The sequence below is a fragment of the Delphinus delphis genome, chromosome 9 (assembly GCF_949987515.2).
Source record: "Delphinus delphis chromosome 9, mDelDel1.2, whole genome shotgun sequence".
In the NCBI taxonomy this organism is placed as follows: domain Eukaryota; kingdom Metazoa; phylum Chordata; class Mammalia; order Artiodactyla; family Delphinidae; genus Delphinus; species Delphinus delphis.
Genome location: NC_082691.1, coordinates 45,606,593 through 45,627,499, shown reverse-complemented (window position 1 = coordinate 45,627,499; position 20,907 = coordinate 45,606,593). Strand labels below are relative to the sequence as shown.

General features: G+C 46.4%; 1 protein-coding gene across 2 annotated transcripts in view; it reads left to right on the top strand.

The window, feature by feature from the left end:
- Window positions 1-3,273: 3,273 nt before the first annotated feature.
- Window positions 3,274-20,907, top strand: part of NXPH1 (neurexophilin 1) — a 292,034-nt gene continuing 274,400 nt past the window's right edge. The window contains exons 1-2 of one of the 2 annotated variants that reach the window (XM_060019884.1): window positions 3,274-3,408; window positions 4,273-4,436. In XM_060019884.1, the coding sequence (XP_059875867.1) occupies window positions 4,383-4,436 (54 nt within the window). In that variant the 5' untranslated portion in view covers window positions 3,274-3,408; window positions 4,273-4,382. Of the gene's footprint in view, window positions 3,409-3,757; window positions 4,437-20,907 lie in introns of those variants that run through there. The other variant, XM_060019883.1, reaches the window with a different exon arrangement.

Genomic DNA, 20,907 nt, shown 5'->3' with positions numbered 1-20,907 from the left:
GCACATAAAATTTAGAGAGTGATTTCTGAAAGGATTCTCAACATGACTAAAGTCTGAAAAAAATGGCATGAGTACTATACTTCTTAAGGATAATCACACTTTTGTTCTATCCTGGTAAGGCTGATTGTGGATGAATTCTAAGAGTGCATTTTAGAGTAGCGTACTACTTGAAACAGAAGAACGTATGAGAATCATGCCCTTAATGTTTTTAGTTCTTTTTAAAGCAAATGATAGGAAAGAAGGAGGGTGAAGCAGCCATCCTTCTTTCCCCTACCCCCACTCCACCAATGTTACGTTATTAAAATTGGAGAGGTTTAGCAGAAACAGTAATAAGTTTTTCATTGTTACTTGGCCTAGTGTCCTTTTCTGATTGAGTACTACAGGAAATGAAGACTTGTACAAAGAGACAAACATGACAGTCCACTGTTGTTTCATATCCCAGGCCAAGGGTCTTGTAGGATCCATGAGAGTTGAATGTCAGGGCAGAAGGTCTCAGGTCATTACCATAAAAAGCTCTTTGGCACCCTGTGTAATAGAACAAAGTGTCAGACCAGTTCCCATTACTAGGTGCCTGTGGTGCTTTTCTTCAATAATCAGTCCCATTCAGACAGAGATTTTAAGGTCCTTCATCGTCTTTCTGTTTCACAAGCAGTAATTTTTTAAGGCTAAATGGCCCTAGAGGGAGAATGTTTTTGAAGTAAGGTTTAGGAAAAGAACTTGTTATATCCCAAAGCTGGCCTGATTCTTTCTCCTTTTTCCCTAAGGTCAGATGCAAGTTCAGCTCGGAGGGCACCGAGCTTGGGCATGTGGGTAGAGGGCAGCATTGTGGGCAGCATTCACTCCAGCTCCACATGCCAGCAGTGGAGTGCTGGGAGCTAATGTACAAGTGGGGATCAATTTTAGGGTGGCCTGCTTAATCCCAAAGGGTGGAATCAGACGAAGCTTCCTTTGCCCTACTTTGACCCTCAGCCTCAGATATGGGTACTTTTTTTTCTTCTTGAAACTTTTTAAGAGCATGAAAAACCTGGGAAGTGAAGATAGCCAAGATAACATTGCAACCATGCTATATATAAATGTGTGTTTTTTTCTAAAGTGCATTTTCAAAGTCCCAATTAGAAAATGTGCTTCACTGCTTTACTCTGCATATGCCCCAATGAATTCCAAGAGGTCACAGAGGCAGACTACAACTTTGGAGATTAGAAGAGCTTGCTCTTTAAAGAGCTATTTTTAGCTTGTAAGGGAGAGTGTAGGCCTGGAAGTGCCTGGCAGGTACGTCCTACAGTGGGGATCTAAATTGGAGGTCTGATTCCAGGCCAAGGTCTCAGCAAGGCTCCTTCTGCATTTGCTCTAGGAAAGGGTGGTTCTGCTGATTGTCACTGCTCTGTTGGGGAGTGGGGGTACCAGCTTTCCCTCGGGGAACTCAACCTGTGGTTGGGGGAGACCTCTTGTGTAGAGGGTACATTGTGTCTGGGCCCCGACTGACCTAAGCAGAAACACTGGAGCCTGAGGTGTCCAGTAGCCATGCTGGAGGAAAGGACTCCCCAGGACTCATTAAAAATCACGATTCTATTTTGATGGTCACTAACTGGGGCTCCTGAGATGAATTTCAAACCAACACTTATATAGAATTGTCATCCCGCAGAGTGCACCATTCCAGGCCAGGCATAAGCGAAGGGCAGGCTTCGCTAGTGCCTGGCCTGGAATGAGGTAACTAACAGGTGAGGTAGGAGGAGGAAAAATGTCTGCTCCGACTTGTGGACTGAGTCTGGACCCGTTGAGGAGATGCTGGCCTCCCCGCCGGCAGAGAGGGCCTGGTCCCGGGATCTCACCGGATACGGGTGAAGCTGGCCTGTTGGTTGTGTGATGGACAGGGTGAAGGGGAGAAGACAAGGACAAGGTTTGAGAGGGAATGGTGAGGGTGAGATAGAGACACAGATATGCAGAGACGGAGAGGGTCAGAAAACCTGAGAGAGACACAGAAGGAGGTAGAAAGACGCCGAGGGACAGGCATGGAGTACAAGAAAGAGGACACAGAAATGAGAGTGAAAGAGAGAGACAGCAAGGGAGAGACTGAGAAAAACAGAGACAGTGAGAGTCAGAGCAAAGAGGTGGAGACTGGGAGATACTGGCCGAGGAGGAGGTTTTAGGAGCGAGGGAGGTGGCAAAGGCTGCAAGCATCCCCTATCACCCCACCTCCACTCCCAGGCCGCACCCCCGCCTTGCCCAGCCCACGGCTAGGAGTCGAGCGCGCAAGGTCGCCCAGTCCTCTCGGCTGTCGCGCGCTGAATGGCTGGCGGTCCGCAGCGCCCGGGTCTCAGGCCTCCCAGCTACAGGTCCGCGGTGCCCCGCGTAGGCGCCCAAGGCGGGCTGGGGAGACCTGCACCCTCCGGCTCCCGTTTCCGCCCTACGCACCGCCCCACTACGCTTCCCGCCACTCCTCTGGCGGTCGCAGTCCTCCTCACGACCCTTGGGAAGGGTGCACTGCGGCCACCAGAGACACCGCAGGAGCCACTTCTCCCTGCGGGCCCAGCCCGCCGAGAGCCTAGGAGCGGGATCCATTTACACGGGGTATTAATTGGTCTCTGAGGAATCGTTCGCCCACGTGCCGATGTAATTGCCCGAGTCAGGAAGGTAGGCGAGCCGAGCGGTGGACCTACGGAGAAAGCACCACGGCACTGGCGCCGAGAACCCCAGCGCACTCCAGAGCGTCCCCCAGTGGCCGGGCAGGACCACGGATAGAGCCTGCGACTCCGCTCCGGAGTGGCTCTCGGGGTTCTCAGGGCCGCCGGTAGAGGTACAGCTGCTGGCTGCGCCAGGATCCTCGGGGCTCAGCTCACCCCACCCCTCCCTCTGAAACTCGGACTGCTTGCGCCTGCCGTGTGGCTGTTTTCTTCCGAAAGGCCAGTGTCTTATATCTCAAGTTCAAGTCCTGAGGACTTGCCCAGTCTCCTCCCCTTAAGTCATTTCTACCATCCTTCGGCAGCCTCGGGAATCAGCGAGCCTCGGACCGCTCGTCCCACATCCAACGCGGGCAGTCCCGGTCTGTCCGGTGCAGTAGCCCGGCGCATTCGCTTCTCACCCTCCCTCTCTTTCTACCTCCCTTTCTCTCTTCCTCGCTTTCCCCCTCTACTTCCCCTCCCTCTCTTGCCTCTTAAGTTTCCTGCACCGTGAATCCAACTGTGCCAAGCCTAGGCTCCCGCGGAACCAATCCTGAGCGCGACCCGGGTACTGGGACGCGGACTCTGCCGAGGCTGGACAAGGCAGCGGGACCGGTCCGCGCCCGAGCATGGAGATGAAGCGCCAGGGAGGGCATGTTCGGGACGCCGGAGACGCCAGGCCCGAGTAGCTCCTCCATGGAGCCTTCGCAGAGCGGTCCCTGCTTGCTGGATTCGCCCCCAGTCCTGTGCGGTACGTACCCTCCGCCTCCACAGTCCCGATATGGGGGACACCTTGGGGTGGGGTCGGTGGGGCAGCAGGAAGGGGCAGCGGGGAAGGCCACTGGTTGGGAGACAGAGTGAGCCTGAGGGGTGACCCTCACAGACCCGGGCAGGCTTCCACTCTAGAAGTTAGCGACTGGCTGTGCCCCTTCGCTCGAAAAAAGTAGTACATGTGTATGCGCGTGGTATCTGTGTGTGTGCAGGGCGCTCGAATGGGTAAATTGAAGCCGGCTTTCCTATATGCAAATTGCATTCACTTTCCCCACCCCCATCGCACCAAACGCGTGGAGATACCCGGTACCTAATCCTGGTCAGCCCTACCTACCCCTTCCTCTTCCCGCGCCCCCCTCGCTCAATATCTCTCGCTCGCTCTCCCTCTCTTTCTCTCTCCACCTCTCTCTGCTGGTGTGTACGTGTGTGAGCACTGCCAGGGCTGGCGAAGAACCAGCCACCGCCTTTAGTCCGAGCCTCCCGGCCATCAAACACTAGGGCAGGTCTCGCTGCCAGAGACGCTTGGTCTCGGAACCAGCCTGCACGCGGCTCTGTGTGCCCCGCCACCTCCTGGCTCCACCTCCCGGGAACTTGCACCCGAGCAGCACAGGGCGCAAGGAGCCCCTCATCCTCCAACCCTCCTGCCCGCCTGCCTGCGGACCGCGCGCTCGCGGGTTTCAGGCGCTGGATTTGCTCGCTTTTCAGTTTTTCCTGCCTCCCCCACCTCCGGGTTTTTTTTTTTTTTTTGGCCCATCCCTCCCGCCACGACCCCCTTTCCGCGCTTGGTTGCCAAGCCTAACCTTGCCCGCGTGGTCATGGGATGTCTAATTTCATTTGTATCTAGGCTGCTGAGAGCGCTCCTTGCTCTATAAAGTGGATGTCAGGTGGATCTATGTTTTTGAAGGAACAAAGACTCAGCGAACGCACCGCCGAGGAAGTTTGAGACGCGGGAGGATGCAGGCTACGTGCTGGTACGTGCTTCTCCTCTTGCAGCCCACCGTCTACTTGGTAAGTCGCTGCCAGTCCCGCGCCCCCGCAATCACACCCTGGTCGCAAGGCCAGGCAACTGGGGGCGCGCGGGAGGAGGGTGAGACCGCCAATTCAGCGAGAGCGACGTTCCTAGCGACGGTGTTGGAACAACTTTGTCAAACTGATCTCCCCATCCCTGTGGGATTTTCCGGGGCTCCCACCCTCGTTTCCTGCTCCAGTACCCCCTCCTCTCCTGCGATTGATTCTAAACCGCGTCTAGGGCGCCCTAGATACCCAGAAACCGAAGAGATAGCTGGACGGGATGCTTTATAGGGAGAGAAGGCAAAGAGAAGGGGTGGAAGACAGGGAACTCTTATTAGTTCATCCAGAGTTTAAACGAAAGGAAATGGAGGTGGAGAATGGAAAGCAATGAATCTGCCCAGGTCCCCGACTTTGAAAGTAAATCCACCCACCTAACCCCCAGTTTGGAGATGCGGCACATAAAGAAGTGCAGGTAACTTTGTTCGACTTGTAGGGTTCAGACAGGACAAGTTTAACTATCTAGGAGCCCCACAAGCGTCCAGATGGAGTTGGGTCAGAGATGCTCCAGCAAACATGTAGAGGCTCCCCTTCTCTCTCCTCCCAATCTCTCCTTCCCACCAGATAACCAAACCCCAGTTCCAGTGCTGAGCCCCCTTATTAGGGAGTGGCAGACCTTGTCGCTAGGGAGAAAATACTAAGCAAAGCTACCATCCGAGTCCTCCCAGAGCCGAGTTTTCTGAGGTCCGGACTTTGCCCACTGTTGGAACTGGGGTTTGCGTGGGCGGGGTGGGGGGCTTTGAGGGAAGCACTTTATTGTTGTGGTGGTGGTGGATTGGTAGCTGTGGACACGGCGTGGAGCCAAGACCGAGAGCACGATTTCTCGGGTCTGACTTCAGGGAGGGCCAGGGACAGTCTTATCCTGTTGGTGAAGTTGTGCTCAGTGCACAGAACCCCATAACCTACCTCTGGGCCGCAGGAGCGCACTGAGGGCTCTGTGTGTTCCGAGTAGGAACAAGAAGCGCTGGGGCGGCATGATGGGTTGAATAAACGGGAATGGGGTGAGCGGTGCCTTCTCAACCCCAAGGGCTTCAGAACCCACAATCGTTGGAGCAAAAGTGTTGCCATACCTGCAGTTGAGAGCGTTTCCCAGCTGTTGCCCTGGTGCCTGTGACTGCAGGGCTGCTAGTTGTGTGAACTCTGTATATGCTAATGAATGTGTATGTATACGTGTGTGTGAATATGAATGTAAGGGTATGTGTGTAAACGGGTTTCAGCTGGAATCCAAGAACCCTCAGTGTTGCGTGTGTTTGCACCTTTATCGCCTGACCATGGCAGCCGCGGACGCCAGAGGGCGCTGCGCGTCAGTGTCCTCGCCTACAGGACACCTTGGGGTAAACAGGTGAAAGCCCGGGCAGCCAATCCAAAAGAACTGCCTTTCTGACTCCTTTACCGAAGTCTGTGCCTTCCCCGGCTAGAACGCAGACGCACTGCAAAAAGTGTCCTTCCCATTTCTCATCTTCAATCATTCTTGCCCACCTGTGTCCAGTAAACCCACTGACATTGAGAGCTTAGAGAAGCAGGGCAGAAAGTTTGGCCAGAGGAAACACAGAAATTGTTTGTTGAAAGAAGGGGGAGGGACCCAAAGTGAAAGCTACAGAGGGAGAATATTAAAGATTCCCTTGACCATGGAAACCCTCCTGCCCCTCTCCTCTGCATACCTTTACGCAGGACCTGAACCTCAGGACTGTTCGTAACGTCCTTGAACTGTGCTCACACACGGCAGAAGCTCGCGGCTGTGGTGCAGTTATTGCTTGGAACAAGTATTTCGATAGTCTGGAAAATAATCTGTCAAAAGTAGAAGTGAAATCAATACGTTGTGTTAAATTTTAAATGTGTTTGTTGGCAGTTAAACCGTTTTCCACTCATTGCAACAACAGTGCTGGATTTATTCTAATGCGCTGCGTTCTCAACAACAAGCGCATTAATTCTCCTTTAATTGTAAACTGGGAGCATTTGAAAACCATTCAGTGTGAAAATTATGCTGATTCAATTACCGTTTAGTTACAGACTTCATTACCTGAATGCCTTTTGGCAATACAGAGAAAGGAGACAATTTTTCCAATTTCACTCAAAACAATACAAAATGTGAACAATAAAATAGAGAAGGCGATTTAGAAGTCCATTCTTTTTCTCTCCGATCTAAAGTTGTTTTGTGTGTCGGGGATTAGAAACCACACGCACCACAAAAACAAAAGGCTGGTGGCTGTGACCCAAGGCAGTATTTCCAGGGATTGCAGTCCCATGGTTATTTGTCGGCAAGATCCCAAGCTGTTTTCCAGGAGGAGCAAGAAGCTGACTTTTACCATGGAAATGAATTTAGAAGGGTGAATTGGGCAGTCAGGACAGGTTGGATTTCGGCAAGTAAATACGTAGAAACCCTTGATTAAATCTCTGGGGCAATGAGACAGACCAAGAAGTGGTCAAAGCTTCTTTCTCCATCTATTTTGTTAAATACCAGAAACAGTAACTGAATTTATCATTTGTTTGGAGCCGCACCCCAAAACATCCCAGACCTTTGCAAGAAACTGCAATAGATGCCTGCAGGTTGTCAGGAGATGCTTCAAGTTACGCTCCAAAAAGGCAGGGGTGGCAGAACCATTATTTTATTTTTCCCCTTGAATTGCCACAATCCAGGGAGGAGTTAAATGAATAATTTTTTTGTCCTTATGGACTCACACCACAAGTTAAGTGACAGGGGCACTCTGTACATTGCCTCATAGCTGATACCACAGTATCACCTTTCTCTTTAAGCCCCTCGAATCCCAGTTATATTTCCCAAGGAATAATCACACATTATGTTCCAGGATCAAGATTTGTTTAGGTATCTCCTATGCAACAATATTGAGGCTTCTGCTTATAGAGACATACCTTAAATACTCCCAATTTTAAGAAGATATTTTTTTTAAGTGAAAAATAACTCTCTATCCAGCAGATCAGTGCTCCATATTTAAGCCACAGTTCCCAGCCTGTATTTAGGTGAATGTTCTCAAAGTATGTTTCTTGGCCCAGGGTTCTTTGAATGCCTGTTCTAGTTTGAGAATTTTGAGTCTTTTTTTGTGCTTTGAGAGATGGGTCTGTCCTGTTTCAAACTAGAAGCCTATTTTAATACTGCAATGGGAAATTAGAGATGTGTCTGCAAAGTTACCTCCTGAAGCATATTAGCTAGGATACTCAAAAATCACCACAGGGCTAACTCCAGCCATAAATGCAGGGGAGTGGGAAATCATTAAAAAAAAATAAATAAAGGCAAGGAAATCTTCTGTTTACTGAATGTTATTGAATTGCAGATTTAAAATTCTGAATTCAGCAGGAGAGGAAATTATAGTGTAATAATACTTGTTAAAAATAAAAAAGTCCTGCAATCTTTATTCTCCTGTCAGTTCTGGATTGATTCCAGGATATTTTCAGTATGATATAATGGGGTAACAGATAATAGCATTTTAACAGAATTGAAGCACACACTGGATAATCTAGGGCAATGTGGTTTCTGGATCGGAAGAATGAGGGTCCTAAGTTGAGTTATGAGCTGAAGGACAGGCATGAGCACACAGGGAGGGCACCTCCCAGCAGAAGGCAGAGGTGTCCTGCTTGGGGGCTCACCTGTGGCAATTTTCAGAGTCAAGAATTAAGTAAAATAGCACTCCCAGGGCATGTTAACAAAAACGTCACTCAGAAACTGAGTCCAGAGATTCTGCTGAGAGGTTGAATGATGCTACTGTGATCAAGTCACACATCCACAGTCTATTTTGAGAAGAGGCCCCTTGTCCTCCAATTTAGTTCCCACCATTTTTGCTAGGAAATTAATTTGCTAATAATCCTAGTCGCTTTTTTAACCGATATGGGCAAAAATGGAAAGTTCTTTCTCAAACTTGTGCTTAACATTTTGATTCATCTATTCCCTTGAATTTAGGGTATCCTGAAAATATGAATTCCATTACCAATTGTTTAACAGAGATTAAAGCATGGTTAATATATTCATGGAATACTACCTCTACACTGTTAGAAGCCAGACTGTTTGGGTGAATTCCACTCACTATGAAGGTAGCTGTTAAGAAATGTGGAAGCTAAGGGAAAAGTAGCAGGAAAGAGATCACCAATGTCTATCCTTTGGACTAGGTATGTGTACTTCCCATTCTTTGAAAATTAAGCCAGCTGACCGCTGAACATTTTAATTAATTTCAGCTTATTCCTGAAAAGAAAAGCACATTACCTAACAGCAGTGATTCAGTGTTCTCTATTAAGGTCAGCTCTCGGAGGCAGTACTATAAGTTACCCAATCCCACTGAATTTCCTGACTCTTGTGCCCTAGATCAGCCTTCCAGATAAAGGATTAAACCTAGATTTTTAAAGGAGCCTATGCCCCAGCAGCACAAAGTGAGAACTCATCAGTCTCAAGACCTATTCCAGGGCTCTGTGAGAAGAGAAGTTGCTACCACTCCAGGCATTTCCCTGAAATAGTCAACTCTCCACTGACCAGGAAAGCAGCTCTCTGGGGGTGTGGAAAGCGCTTGGGTGGGTCGCACTTCTACTCACTTCCAGGAGGATTATACTGGTCTGGGGCCTTCTAGTGATACTTTTGGGGAAACAGCTTTCAGTATTAGAAGGAGAGAACTAGAATTGCTCCAACTTTCTCAGCAGTGTTTTCCCAGAAAGCCATTAAGTTTGTGGCTCCTCTTTGTGTGAAGTTGATTTCCATCTGGCTTTGAATTGTTGGCGACTATTTCCTCCTTAATGAATGTGTTGTCTGGGTGAAAAATATATCAGGTGGCAGGGAAATTGGTTGATTTTTTTGAGATAGGTGACCAATGTCCTACTTTTCTATCTGAGGGAAGATTTTCTGCAGACTACAGAAATTGACAGTATTGTCCAGGTAATAACCACCGACCACAATATTTTCAAAAGGGCATTTGAGTGATGAAAGCATTTGGATATTGCTTTTTCAAATAAGCAATTTTCTCTCTTGGGCTTCTTTGATTTTTATAGGGGGTGGGGGAGAAGGGGCCACGCATTGGCAAAGGGATGCCTTCCCGGTTTCGCCTAGTTCTGAGATACCTAGGTACTTGTCAGCCTTGCTTGGAATTGCTGGGTCTGAAGAGCTCTCAGTGAGTTTGACTGTCGCCGCAGTGATATTAAGGGTCAAAAGGGAATCCTGAGAATGAAGAATAACCCTCTTGTTGCATTCTTCCTCCCATAAAGAAAGCTGATGGAAGCTGTGAAAGTTTGCCTGCTCTCAAGTGGCTAGCTAGGAAGCGTTTTCTTTCTTTTCTTTCTTTCTTTCTTTCTTTCTTTCTTTCTTTCTTTCTTTCTTTCTTACTTTCTTTCTCTCTCTCTCTCTCTCTCTCTGTCTGTCTGTCTCTCTCTCTCTCTTTCTTTCTTTCTTTTTTAAAAAAATGCCTAGGTTTGATTCGATTCAGGTAAGTTCTCTTAAAGCAACCTCGTCCTTTGGGAGCTTCAGATCTCATTCTAAGACCTTAACAGTCCGCGCCATTTTAATTAATAGAGGGAAGTAGGCGAGTTAGCCTGCCGGGCGCCGTCGGGTCAGCGACTTCCAGAGCAGCTGGGTGGCAAGGCGGGTCTGCTCCCTCGCCTCCCCCTACATACTTCTAGCCAGTCCTGCCGTCAGTTTGCGGGAAGTTGCGATCTTGATTTACCCGCTACTCAAGCCCCAGACCAGCTCTTTTTCTCTAAGTCAGCACTAACCCCTCCCGGAGCTCGGTAAACACGGCGCGCGCGCATTTTTCTGCTGCCGATGGGCAGGTTGACGACTCCGCTTGAAGGAATGTGACAATAAAGTGGGAACCAAAGCTTGGCAAGCACTTAATCAAGGATAAAAAGGTTCCGCCGTAAGGATGTCACTCAATTTATTGTGAAAGTCGAATGAATTACCTTAAATGAAAGTGCTTCCCAGATGAATATTACCGGCAATTTCCTGAGCTGGCTCTGTCAGCACGAGATGAGGAAATGCCAACCCAGATCAGGAAAGAGCGCCCATCTCAATTACTATGCCAGGCTTTCAAGAGCGGCTTTTTATTGAGATGATATGTATTGGCGGCTTCTTCAAGCCCCTCCGCGCGCCCAGGAGCGCGTTGGCGCATTTTCCAAGTTTGCTGTCTGCCCTCGCGGGTTGCTGGCTGTTGTTTAAACTTCTAATGAGCTTGCCGCGTTTCTGCTGCGGGCTCCAAACCTGGTTGCCTCTTCTGTAAAGAGCTTTCCCTAGTATGTTTTGTTTACTTCGGAGGTGGGGGCTGGCGGGGGGTGGGTGGGGGTGGGGCGGAGAGAATTCCCCTTCTAGGGGTCCCACTGTTATAGAAGGTTCCTCGGCATCAGGTCGGGGGCTCAGGAAGGCAGGTCGGAGCCCAGAGCTGGGGCCTGGGGATGGTGAGTGCCTTAGGGCCTCAGGAGCAGAGAGCGCGCTGCACGTGCCCCTCCCGCCGCGGCTAGCGAAAAGGCTTCGCCGGCTCCCACTTCCTTTAAAATTAATGAGCGTATTTTACTTGTTCCAGCTGGAAATACGGTGGGGAGGGTGATAAGCAGGCCGCGGCCGGAGCACACCGCTGCATCTGCATGAGAATGGAGAACCGTGAGGCTTTTCTGGTGCTGTTTTTCTCCCACAGTAAAACAAATTGCTGCTTGTAAAAACCGAGTGTTTCCTTAGAAACTGGCTCGTGGGGGCTCTCCTCGTCCCTGCCGAACCTGACTCTGGCCGGGCTTCGCCCAATATCCCCGCGACCCTAATGGATTCTGACGGGAAGGATCAAGACAGCGGCTCGAGGGGCGCGAAGAGAGGCTGCGCGCCCTCGCCCCACCGGAGGAAGCGGGCGTCCTCCTGACATATGCCGCCCCCGTTCTCAGACCCCCTTTCCCACCCATTGATTTTCAAGGCCATTTCAAGTCATCTTCTTCAGTTAGAAGCGAGAAACTTCCTTCGACGTAGGCTTCAGACCCTCGACTCGGAAACTCAGCCCTCTGACCGAAGCCGCGGAGTTCGGGCCTGGGAAAGTTTCCCAGCCTGAGTCACCGCCGTCACAGTTGCGCTCTCCAGTGTCTGCTTTTAGCCTCAGGTGACCTCCAGCAGTCCCAACGGGTTTACGAAAACACAGGTGCAGCCCTTTCGCGTCTGGACCCCAAGGCCTCACACCAGAAGCGTGGCTTCTGGGGAACTCTTCGTTGACGCCGCCGAGCTTCGATGCTTCTGGGGCAGCCGGCAGGACAACAGCGGTTCTCCGGAGGGAGGCCGTGGCGCGGAGGGTGAATGGGGCCTTGGCCGGAGGCCGGCGGCTAGGCAAGCCGGGCCCGCAGAGCGATCCCTCAGAACCACGGACAGCGCCACAGGCTCCGCCCCGCATGGTGCCCGCGGCCCGGCCTCCCTCCCAGCCGCGGTGCGGGCTCGGCCCCTCTGCAAGCAGAGCGCGCGCTTTCCGCAGACACCTCGCTGCCGCCCAGTCGCGACCTGAACCACCCGCCTCCTCCTCCCAGTCTTCCGGGAGCACTAAGCTCCGATCGCTAGGTCCCCAAGGTTTCCTGTGGTCCGAGCCTCTCGTTAGCGCTCCTTTCCCCGCCCCCTCCCTGGTGGCGGCGTCACGTGGTCGCCACAGAGTTTGTCCTGAGGAGAGGTGAATCCTTCTTTTCCTCCACTTTCTCCTCCCCTGCCTGCCCCCATTGCCTCGCACAGTTCGTTAAATCTACCCCTCCTCCCAAACAGAAACGCGAATCCTGTGAGGTAGAGCGGCAAGCATCTTTAACACTGTAAAAGACTCGTTTGACAGACAAGGAAACTGAGGTAGGAGGGGAACCAACTGTCTCGAAAGAGTAAAACCAAGTGGGGAACAATGAGTCCTGCCCTGTCTCCCACCTGCGGGGAGCACGGCTGGAGCCACCAAGTCGCCCACCAGATATGCGCCTTTGAAAAGCAGCGTGGGGTGGGCTGGGGTGCGGAGTCCTAATTATTATGAATTTCCAGAGGAGCAGTAATTATTCACGGAGAGCAGGCGAAACAACGGCCTGAGCAAGGGAATCGATATATTTGTTATCGAAAGTGCCTGGCTCGCCCGTAATGCAGACGAATGGGGATGCAGCCTCATTATTTTCCGTGGTTAGGCTCCCCGGCTTGGGGCCCGAAGCAGCATGGGATCTATCATCATTAGACCCGGGATGGGGTGGGGGGCAGTTTCCCCTTATTTACTTAGCAAAACAAACACTCCACCAACCCTACCCCCTCGAACACTGATAAACAACCGTCGTTCCTCTTCCTCTTCCCCCTCCCCTCGCCCTCTTGCTCCGGCTTCTGTTGCATACTCCCCACCCCCCCCCGCCCCCAGGCCTCCCGAGCACTCTAGAGCGGACACTGCGGTCACTTGAAGTGCGAGCAGTTCCTCCTTGGCGGCGGTCACACGGTTGATTTGGTCCAGAAATAAGCCTGAGAGTACCGAGCGTTGGCGCTAGGGGTTCTCGGTGTCAAAGGCGAAGGTTGACTGGGAAGTTCCGTCCTTTTCTCTCGCCTTAGCGTCAGAGCCAGTCCTTTCTGGACTCCCGATTCTGCAAATCCTCGCAGTATTAAAGGAGCAGGGGTCTGGCAGGTAGTGCTCCATCAACCCGTGTGAGAAGCCAGCTTGGAGAAATGCAAGCCCGAGAGAAGAGAACGAATCTGGAGGTGAAGGGAAGTCGAATATTGAATAGGAAGGGAGGGGAAGGTTTAGGCATAACGCCTCCAGGGTATTCTCGAAGGTCCCCGGTGAGAACGGCCTTCTTCCAGCTCCAGGTGAGGTGCTGGCCTTTTGCCTGCGCGCGCCAGTCAGCTGCAGTTTTCCAGGAGTGGGAATGGGCCCCACCTGCACCCACTGGAGTCGCCGAACTGTTGAGGGTCCTGCCGAGTATATTGCACAGCGTCTCCCCATTTCTCTTCCATTCTGCAGCCCTCACGCCCTGGCACAGCCTTTCTCACTCCTAGAAGTTGCCTGACGCTCCTGCTGGGCAGCTGCTGGGATGAAACTTGTATTCCTGTAGAGGTGTCTTCACTGTTCCCTGAAATGCCACAGTTCTTATGGTCAAGTGAGGTGTGTGTGTGTGTGTGTGTGTGTGCCCGTGTGCGCGCGCGCGCGCGTGTGTGTGTGTGTGTGTGTGTGTGTGTGTGTGTGTGTATCTTTGAGTGCTTGGTCTTCATCTGGCAGCCTTTCCCTTATTACAGCAGATCAATGCTGCAGAGAAGATAGGGTGTGGCCCTTAAAAAAACCCTAACTCCTCCTCCTTAATTGCAGTAAAACTATCATAGTTATAATAACATTTATAATAATACTGATGAGAACAAAATTTAAAATTGTGGACTTCCAGCCACTAAAGTAATAATAATACCCTTCTCCCCTGGAATTTTCTTTTCTTTGGAGCCCAGCCTTTCATGGTACATTGTAATTACCTGAGTGTCTTTGTTTCCTTGCCAGCAGAAACAGCTAGCCAACACAACACCAGCACTGTATGATCTACTGGCATCATTTCCTCCCACCATCTTCATTTTTAGAGGTTTTATAATTAAACTCCGTGAGATATATGTAACATAAATCCAGTGGAGGACTTTTTATTTATATTTATGTAGCATGCTGAGAAAGGAAAATTAAGGAAGTGCTTATATTGAAGTAATAAGCCTGCTTTGATATTAACAGAAATGTCACTTTAATTTACTTTTCTCAAGTCTAAAAGACTGTCTCTGTGAGACCAGACCCCATAGTCATGCCTTTTTCAGGAGAGATCCCAATAAAGTGAAAAAGACATTAATTAGCTTGTACCAACTTAGTGGGAAAAAAGGCCAGGCTCGCCACTCACTGGAAATATATACCAGGCTAAATGTGGCAAAGTTGCAGTATGATGTAGGACGTTGAGCAGCTAGCTGGAAACAGCTGCAAAGCCCTACATTTTTCTGCCTATCCCTGCCCCTAACCTGTCACAATGCACATTTACACATAGAGTAACAGGGCCTTCCAGAGCCAACACAAAGACATCATGCAGCAAATCAACAGGAATTTTAATAAAACTGAAAACCATAGACTAAAGGGAAGAAGGCACCGATTTCCTTCTCTAAGATAGGTTATTGCCAGAAAACTTATGATGGAAAGTCTTGGAGAAAATGTCCTGGCTTAGAAGACCCTTTTACATGTACAGGTTAAACACACACACATACAGACACACACACACACACACGCACACACATAAGAGCAAGACTGGATATCTGTACATCTCCTCTTTGAAGGATTCCATGCAAAATTATAATGGGGAATTCTTTTGTTTTCATAAGTTGTTGGACCTGAAATTTCAACTTGGGTTTGACAGTACCATTTCCTTGATAGGAATCTGTTACCTGATACTACGTTATTTCCTGTTTATGTCAGTATTTTCAGCTATAGAATGAAAGCAATTTAGGTGAAGAAGAACTACTGGCACGATAGCTGGAATTTCAGTGATGTATATATATGCCAACCTCTCCAACTGAACTTTAGTAAATGATACTTCTCCTTGTAACCTTGTAGCTGAATGCTATTAGAGGCCCACAGGTATATAAAACAGCTTATATAAAATTAATGGACTGCTTTACATTCACAATCTCTTACTCGTGAAGCCCTTGTAAAATATTACACCTATTTAAAATAGGGAGAATATAAAATCAGGTTTGGTGTGCAATCGGTAGTTGTAAATGGTTCGATGAAGTATTTGATTGTTTTGAGTGAGTTTAACAGTGTGATGGAAATTTATTGTTCATCTTTGTTCACTGATGTGCTAATCATAAGGCTGCTTCTTCTTTTATGTACTTGGCCAGTTTTGAAACTGATCGTAAGGTTCCAAGGCAACATCTAAGTACATAATCAAAATTTTAGGAAAGATGAATTTATTGACTTACTAGATTACAAAGAGATCCACGGGTCACCATGAAGTCACACACACACACACACACACACACACACACACACACACACACCCTCCAACATTGCTTTATTATTTTGTTTAAAATGATCAACCATATATTTATTGGCATTGAATACACTGGACATTTTATATGCATTTTTTGAATAGGAAAATGGATAGAGGTTTTAATTTAGCATCAGACTCATAAAAATAGTCTTTCTGAGTATAGTGAAATTATTAAAATAAATCTCTTCATGTTTTTCATTGATGTGGACAAAATTTGGAAAAATGAGAGATCCTCATTCTTTTTTTTTTTCCCCCTCTAAACATATATTAAAGACTGCATTTCCCTTTAATCTGTTACTTAGTTTATGATCTCAAAGACAAGCCGTAAGCCCCACTATGGATTTTTTTTTTCCTTACTATGCATTTCGTTTGGGGAATGAAGCATTTTTTTTCTCCTGCCTTATTAGACTGAGAATTTTACGCAGCCTAAAACCATAGTGACCTTTTCCAAGCCTTCTTCCCCCTTTCCCCCACTTCACTCGAAGTTTACTAGGTAAACTTCTAGAATGGTCATATTTTTTTCTTCTTGTATAAATGGCCACTAGACTATTGTGTTAACATCTCCTCTAAATGAGAAGCAATGCCCTAATTTACCAACCATCTATATACATTGCTGATGCTGCTCCATACTTGATGGAAGACTCTTAAAAACATGCATCAGATTACATGAGATCCATTACACTTTTTGTTTGAGAAGTTTTCAATGAAAATGCCATAACTAATCCCAGGTTTGATTCTAAAACTGAATTGAACTATGAGTTGTGATTTGTTGTTGGAGCAGTTGTGCTGTTGGTAATAGGACCGACTACATGATCTCTGAAACTGGAAATATAAAATACCTTTACTCACATAATTTTTCTGCTTATTTGTGAATAGTTTCCTATGCCAGGGCACCATCATTTATTGTCTTACAGCATTAAATGTAGAGAAAGATGCAAACCACTGCATATGAAGTTATTCATGGATAGTCAGTGTAGTATTTCTCTGCTCTTGATGTGAAACTTAATTGCTATTGATGTTGAGATTTTGCAGAACATGGCAGAGTTTTTGCCTCTTTCACAAGAAATATGTAATTGAATGATGAGTACCTCATATTAGATTTTCAACCTTATTTCTGATGGTTTAGTAAGGCAGTGTTACGAGTAGCTGCACCAGAGGCAGCCACAATCTCTAGCCATTATCAAACTAAAGCAGAACTGGCACTAGCACATATGAGCTGAGCTACCACTTTTGGATCTGCAGCTCTGCTGTCAGGCTGAAATGTTCTGGAGTGTGGAAGCATGAAGAGTGAATGATTTGGCCTGAGATGTTTAATCCTGCCTTGCATTCTTGACTGAAATCCTTCACAGTTAGAAGAGCTCTAATGTGTGGCCAGATGGATTTGCACGTTTCTCAGACTGATGGATTTTTTCCCCCCTTGAACAAATGATGAAAAAAATGAGAAGTTTTAACAGCAAATCAACATGCCAAAAGATGGCTGATATCCTCCCAAAGACCACTACTTCTAGCTAGGTGGATAATATCATGGCACCTGTGCAATGTCAGCAATGAATTCATTACTCTTCTAATCAGGAATAGAAAAGTAATGATGAAAAAGTGGGTGACTTCTTGCTCCAGTGAAGACCTGGCCACAGGAGGGAGAAAATAGGCCCTTTTCATTCATCCTGGATGCCCCTACCCCCCTCCGGTCTCTCTCTCTCACTTCAATTCTTAAGGGAAATGGTGTTGATAAAAGACTTATTAGGAGAAAAGAGGGGAAGAGAATGGCAAAGTATTTTCTTAATTCTGTGACCTTGGGCAAACTTTTTAACCTCTCAGATCTTAATTACCTAATCTGTAAAATGAGGCTAACAATACCTCCTACCCAACAGAGTTGTTATTGAGGATTAACTGAGTTAATGTGTTACAAAGAGCTTAGAAAGGTGTGTGGCACATAGCAGTGGTGAATCAATAGTAAAGGAAAAAAGTTGAGGGAAAGGTTTCTGGACCAGGTTCCCATGCTTCCAGCACAGCTGTTACAGGGATGAAACACCGCTCTGCCCTAAGACCAATCCTATCTTTTGTTTCCCTCTTGCAGCTGGTTGATTGCTGTACCGTTTGCCCAGGGCTGTCCCGTAAGCCATATGTATTTAATGGGAATAGTAACCATTATGATTAAAACACAAGAAAATGGCCATTTCTACAGCAACTACCCAAGTGTTTATAGAAATGAAGAGACAAGTCATCGGCAGGCCCAATGAACAGATTGCCTAATTGAAATGAGAATTCTTGTGATGTTTTAATTTCAGGTGGCAAACACTGTGGGCATTTATTAAGATCTAATTTTAAGTATTGATTAATTTGTGAACAGTATTTTCTTTTATTTACTTTTTTTTTAACACTTGAAATTCTCTTAAAATTTGCACACAACATAATCAAAATGTACAGCCCACTGGGTTTTAAAGTCCAAAGACCTTTGGACAGGGGATACAGGCTGCTTTTCTCTGGTGAAGTTCATTCTAGCTGCACGCTTGTATGTGGCAGTACATTAGCTCCCCAGAAGTACTAGATGAAATAATTTAGAGGGTTGAGAGCACAGCACCCTTCCTATATGCTGCTCAGAATATCTCCTGTAGGCCACCATATGCCTCCTTCCAAGGCATTGTCCTGGGTACCCAAGAAGGGTTCCTACACAGAGATAGTATTTTGTGTCTTGGATTTGACTTGAAAGTGGGGAAGGTGTGGAGATGACTGCAAAAGATAAAATCTTCTACCTTCTTGTTTATACCCTGAGCCAAGTACTGTGCCAGGACTTTAGCATGGATTTTTTTTTTTTTCATTTAGTTCTCTTAACCCTGTAAGGTGATAGGTACCATCAGTAAGGTACTATTAATATCACTAAATATTAATATATTAATATACCCATCCTAGTCATATCATTAATAACACTCCATTTTATAGATGAAACAATTGAGGCACTGAGAATGTGAGTGAACAGTGCAAGGTGGAAAGATTCTCTTCCAGATAGTCTATTTCTTGAGCCACTGCTTTTAATTACAACACCATAGTGTGTGTGTGTGTGTGTGTGTGTGTGATTAAAATATTTTTTGAAAGTAGGAACTGGGTTGCTTTCTACTTCAGTGACTAGTTCTTGCTACCCCTCCCTCTGGATAGACCTTATTTGAATAACTGGATGTGTACATAAAACGCTGTTGGTACTACTGTAATTTAGTAGTTTTATTAGATGTAGTGCATCAAAGGGGGGATACAAAGGTAATATATGCAGATTTGACACTGATGGTTGTGACTCTAGCTTCTGCTGATGGCGTGTGTGGGACACGGTCTCTTTAGGAACTCTGCATCTATTGACCTGACCAATATGAAAAATGATCCCTGGGCCTCAGGGTAAGGTAATAAGTGAGACCCAGGCATAAAGCACAGCTCTTACAGTCATCTGTGATGGAGTTTAAAATGATCCATGACATCCATATCTCTTCTAACAAATCACACACCTGTTTTCTGAATTATTTGCCATGTCCGGGCAGGAGGAGGTAGGGAGAGGAGAGTAGAGTTTATTTGTAAGGGGATAACCACATGTAAGAGGCATAAACTCTAGTGTTTCTCATGGCATTTATCCTTGTGAGTTCTGTGTTTCTGAGAGCTGACAGATATAAAAGAGAGATGCAAATCCATGTTATTTTATAAGCAAAATCTTTGCACATTGATACAAATTAAGAAACTTTAGAAAATCTGTTTAGCTTAATACCTTATAGTCAAAATAGCCCCAAACATTTAACTAGTTTAGCATAGGCATTTTCACTGTGGGCTGGATATGTGATTTAAAAGTAAAATAGAAAAGTGCTCACAAAATATTTTATAGAATTACTCGGTCTATGTTGAATTTAGGAATTTTTCTATTTCTGAAGAATAAAGGTAGATCCAAGATACTCCTGCCCAAAGTAGAAGCCCTCTGGCATGAGATGAAGGTGGAGAGTCTGGCGTCATTTCAGTCTTGTACTACATTTGACCTTGGGAAAGCTTAGTTATGCCTTGGGGCAAAAAATTAAATGTTCCATTTTGCAGCAGTATCATCCTTCACCTTTATGTGGATTTAAAAATGTAAATAAAATTGCTTTCTGTAAATGGTATACATGAAGGTCATATTCATATTCTCTGCAAGGATTCCAAATGCCATTTGACCCATCATTGGCTCAATAGATAATAATGTGTTCTATTAGTTTTTAGTAATCTACTTTTTAAGCATTTTATGACCCAGTATTTTTATGCTTAGTTCCTAGTTTGTGAAATAAGAAATCAGAAATAAACCTTTTAGCAGTTCATTGTAGATTTATTTATAGAATGTGGGCTTTCAACTTTGAACTTTTAAAAATGCCAGATCTTCCCAGAATACATAGTCTGGCTGAAAATCTGCAATGAGAGAAGAATGTGCTTTTGAAAAATTTTGGGGGTTCAAGCTTATTCTAATTATTATCTCCATTCCTTTCCTTGTAGGCCAGTCAGAAAATAGGGTTTGAGAACCCTCATAGCAGAGTGCAACCAATGGACTTAGACAGTAAAGTAACTGCTCTTCTCTTTGAGAGAGAGGGTGTTTGAATTCTTTTCATTGAAATTTGGATAATAAGACCCTGATAGATCCTTGTATTTAATTGTCATGATTTTGATTGTTAATGACTTTTGACTGCTTCTTCTGGAGGTACCTGTCAGCCATTTCCGAAGCACAGATGGCTTTATCAGAAGCAGTAGGAGTTCCTTTTTCTTACTAACCTCGAGCTGAACAAATTATTTTGGGAAGATGAGCAGACCAATATCATCACAAGTTTTTCTGTCTTTGGGAGATTATTTTGTTTATTGAATAATGTATTGAGATCACTCTGTTTCAAAAATTTCTAGCTGTTTTTTAAATTGTAAAGAGTATTAGTCCTCTCTCTGAGTAGATATGTCAAGAATATTGAATGACCAAGGCCGTAAGACAATGATAATACACCCCTGTTTGCTTGGGAAAGTCCTGTTTTATGCCTATCATTTATATCAAAAATACCATCTCATTTTCAAAAGTGTTTTGGTGGGGATGGTAAATTATATGGTCATCTTATATACAACTCAACCCTCAAATGGCTGAAAAAGGTTGATTATAAGCCTTTATGAAAGGCTTATGATTATGAAAGATTGTTGAATAGGCAAGGAAATCATTCCCATCTTTTACGTTCCCTTTCTTATGAGACATTCAGGGTCCTCATGAACTTGGGCAACCAGGTTCACTACCATAATGTGCTTCATGGAATGTATCCCATACTCTTTATTTAAAAATTTGGTAACATTTTAAATTAAATATTGTGCATTACACAGTCATGGGAAAAGCTGATAGAAAAGGACTGGCTGATAGCTATGCAGAAGTCCTGCAGGGTGGCGTCAGCATGGAGCAATTGCTTTGGTCCAGGGCCCAGAAACTGAACGT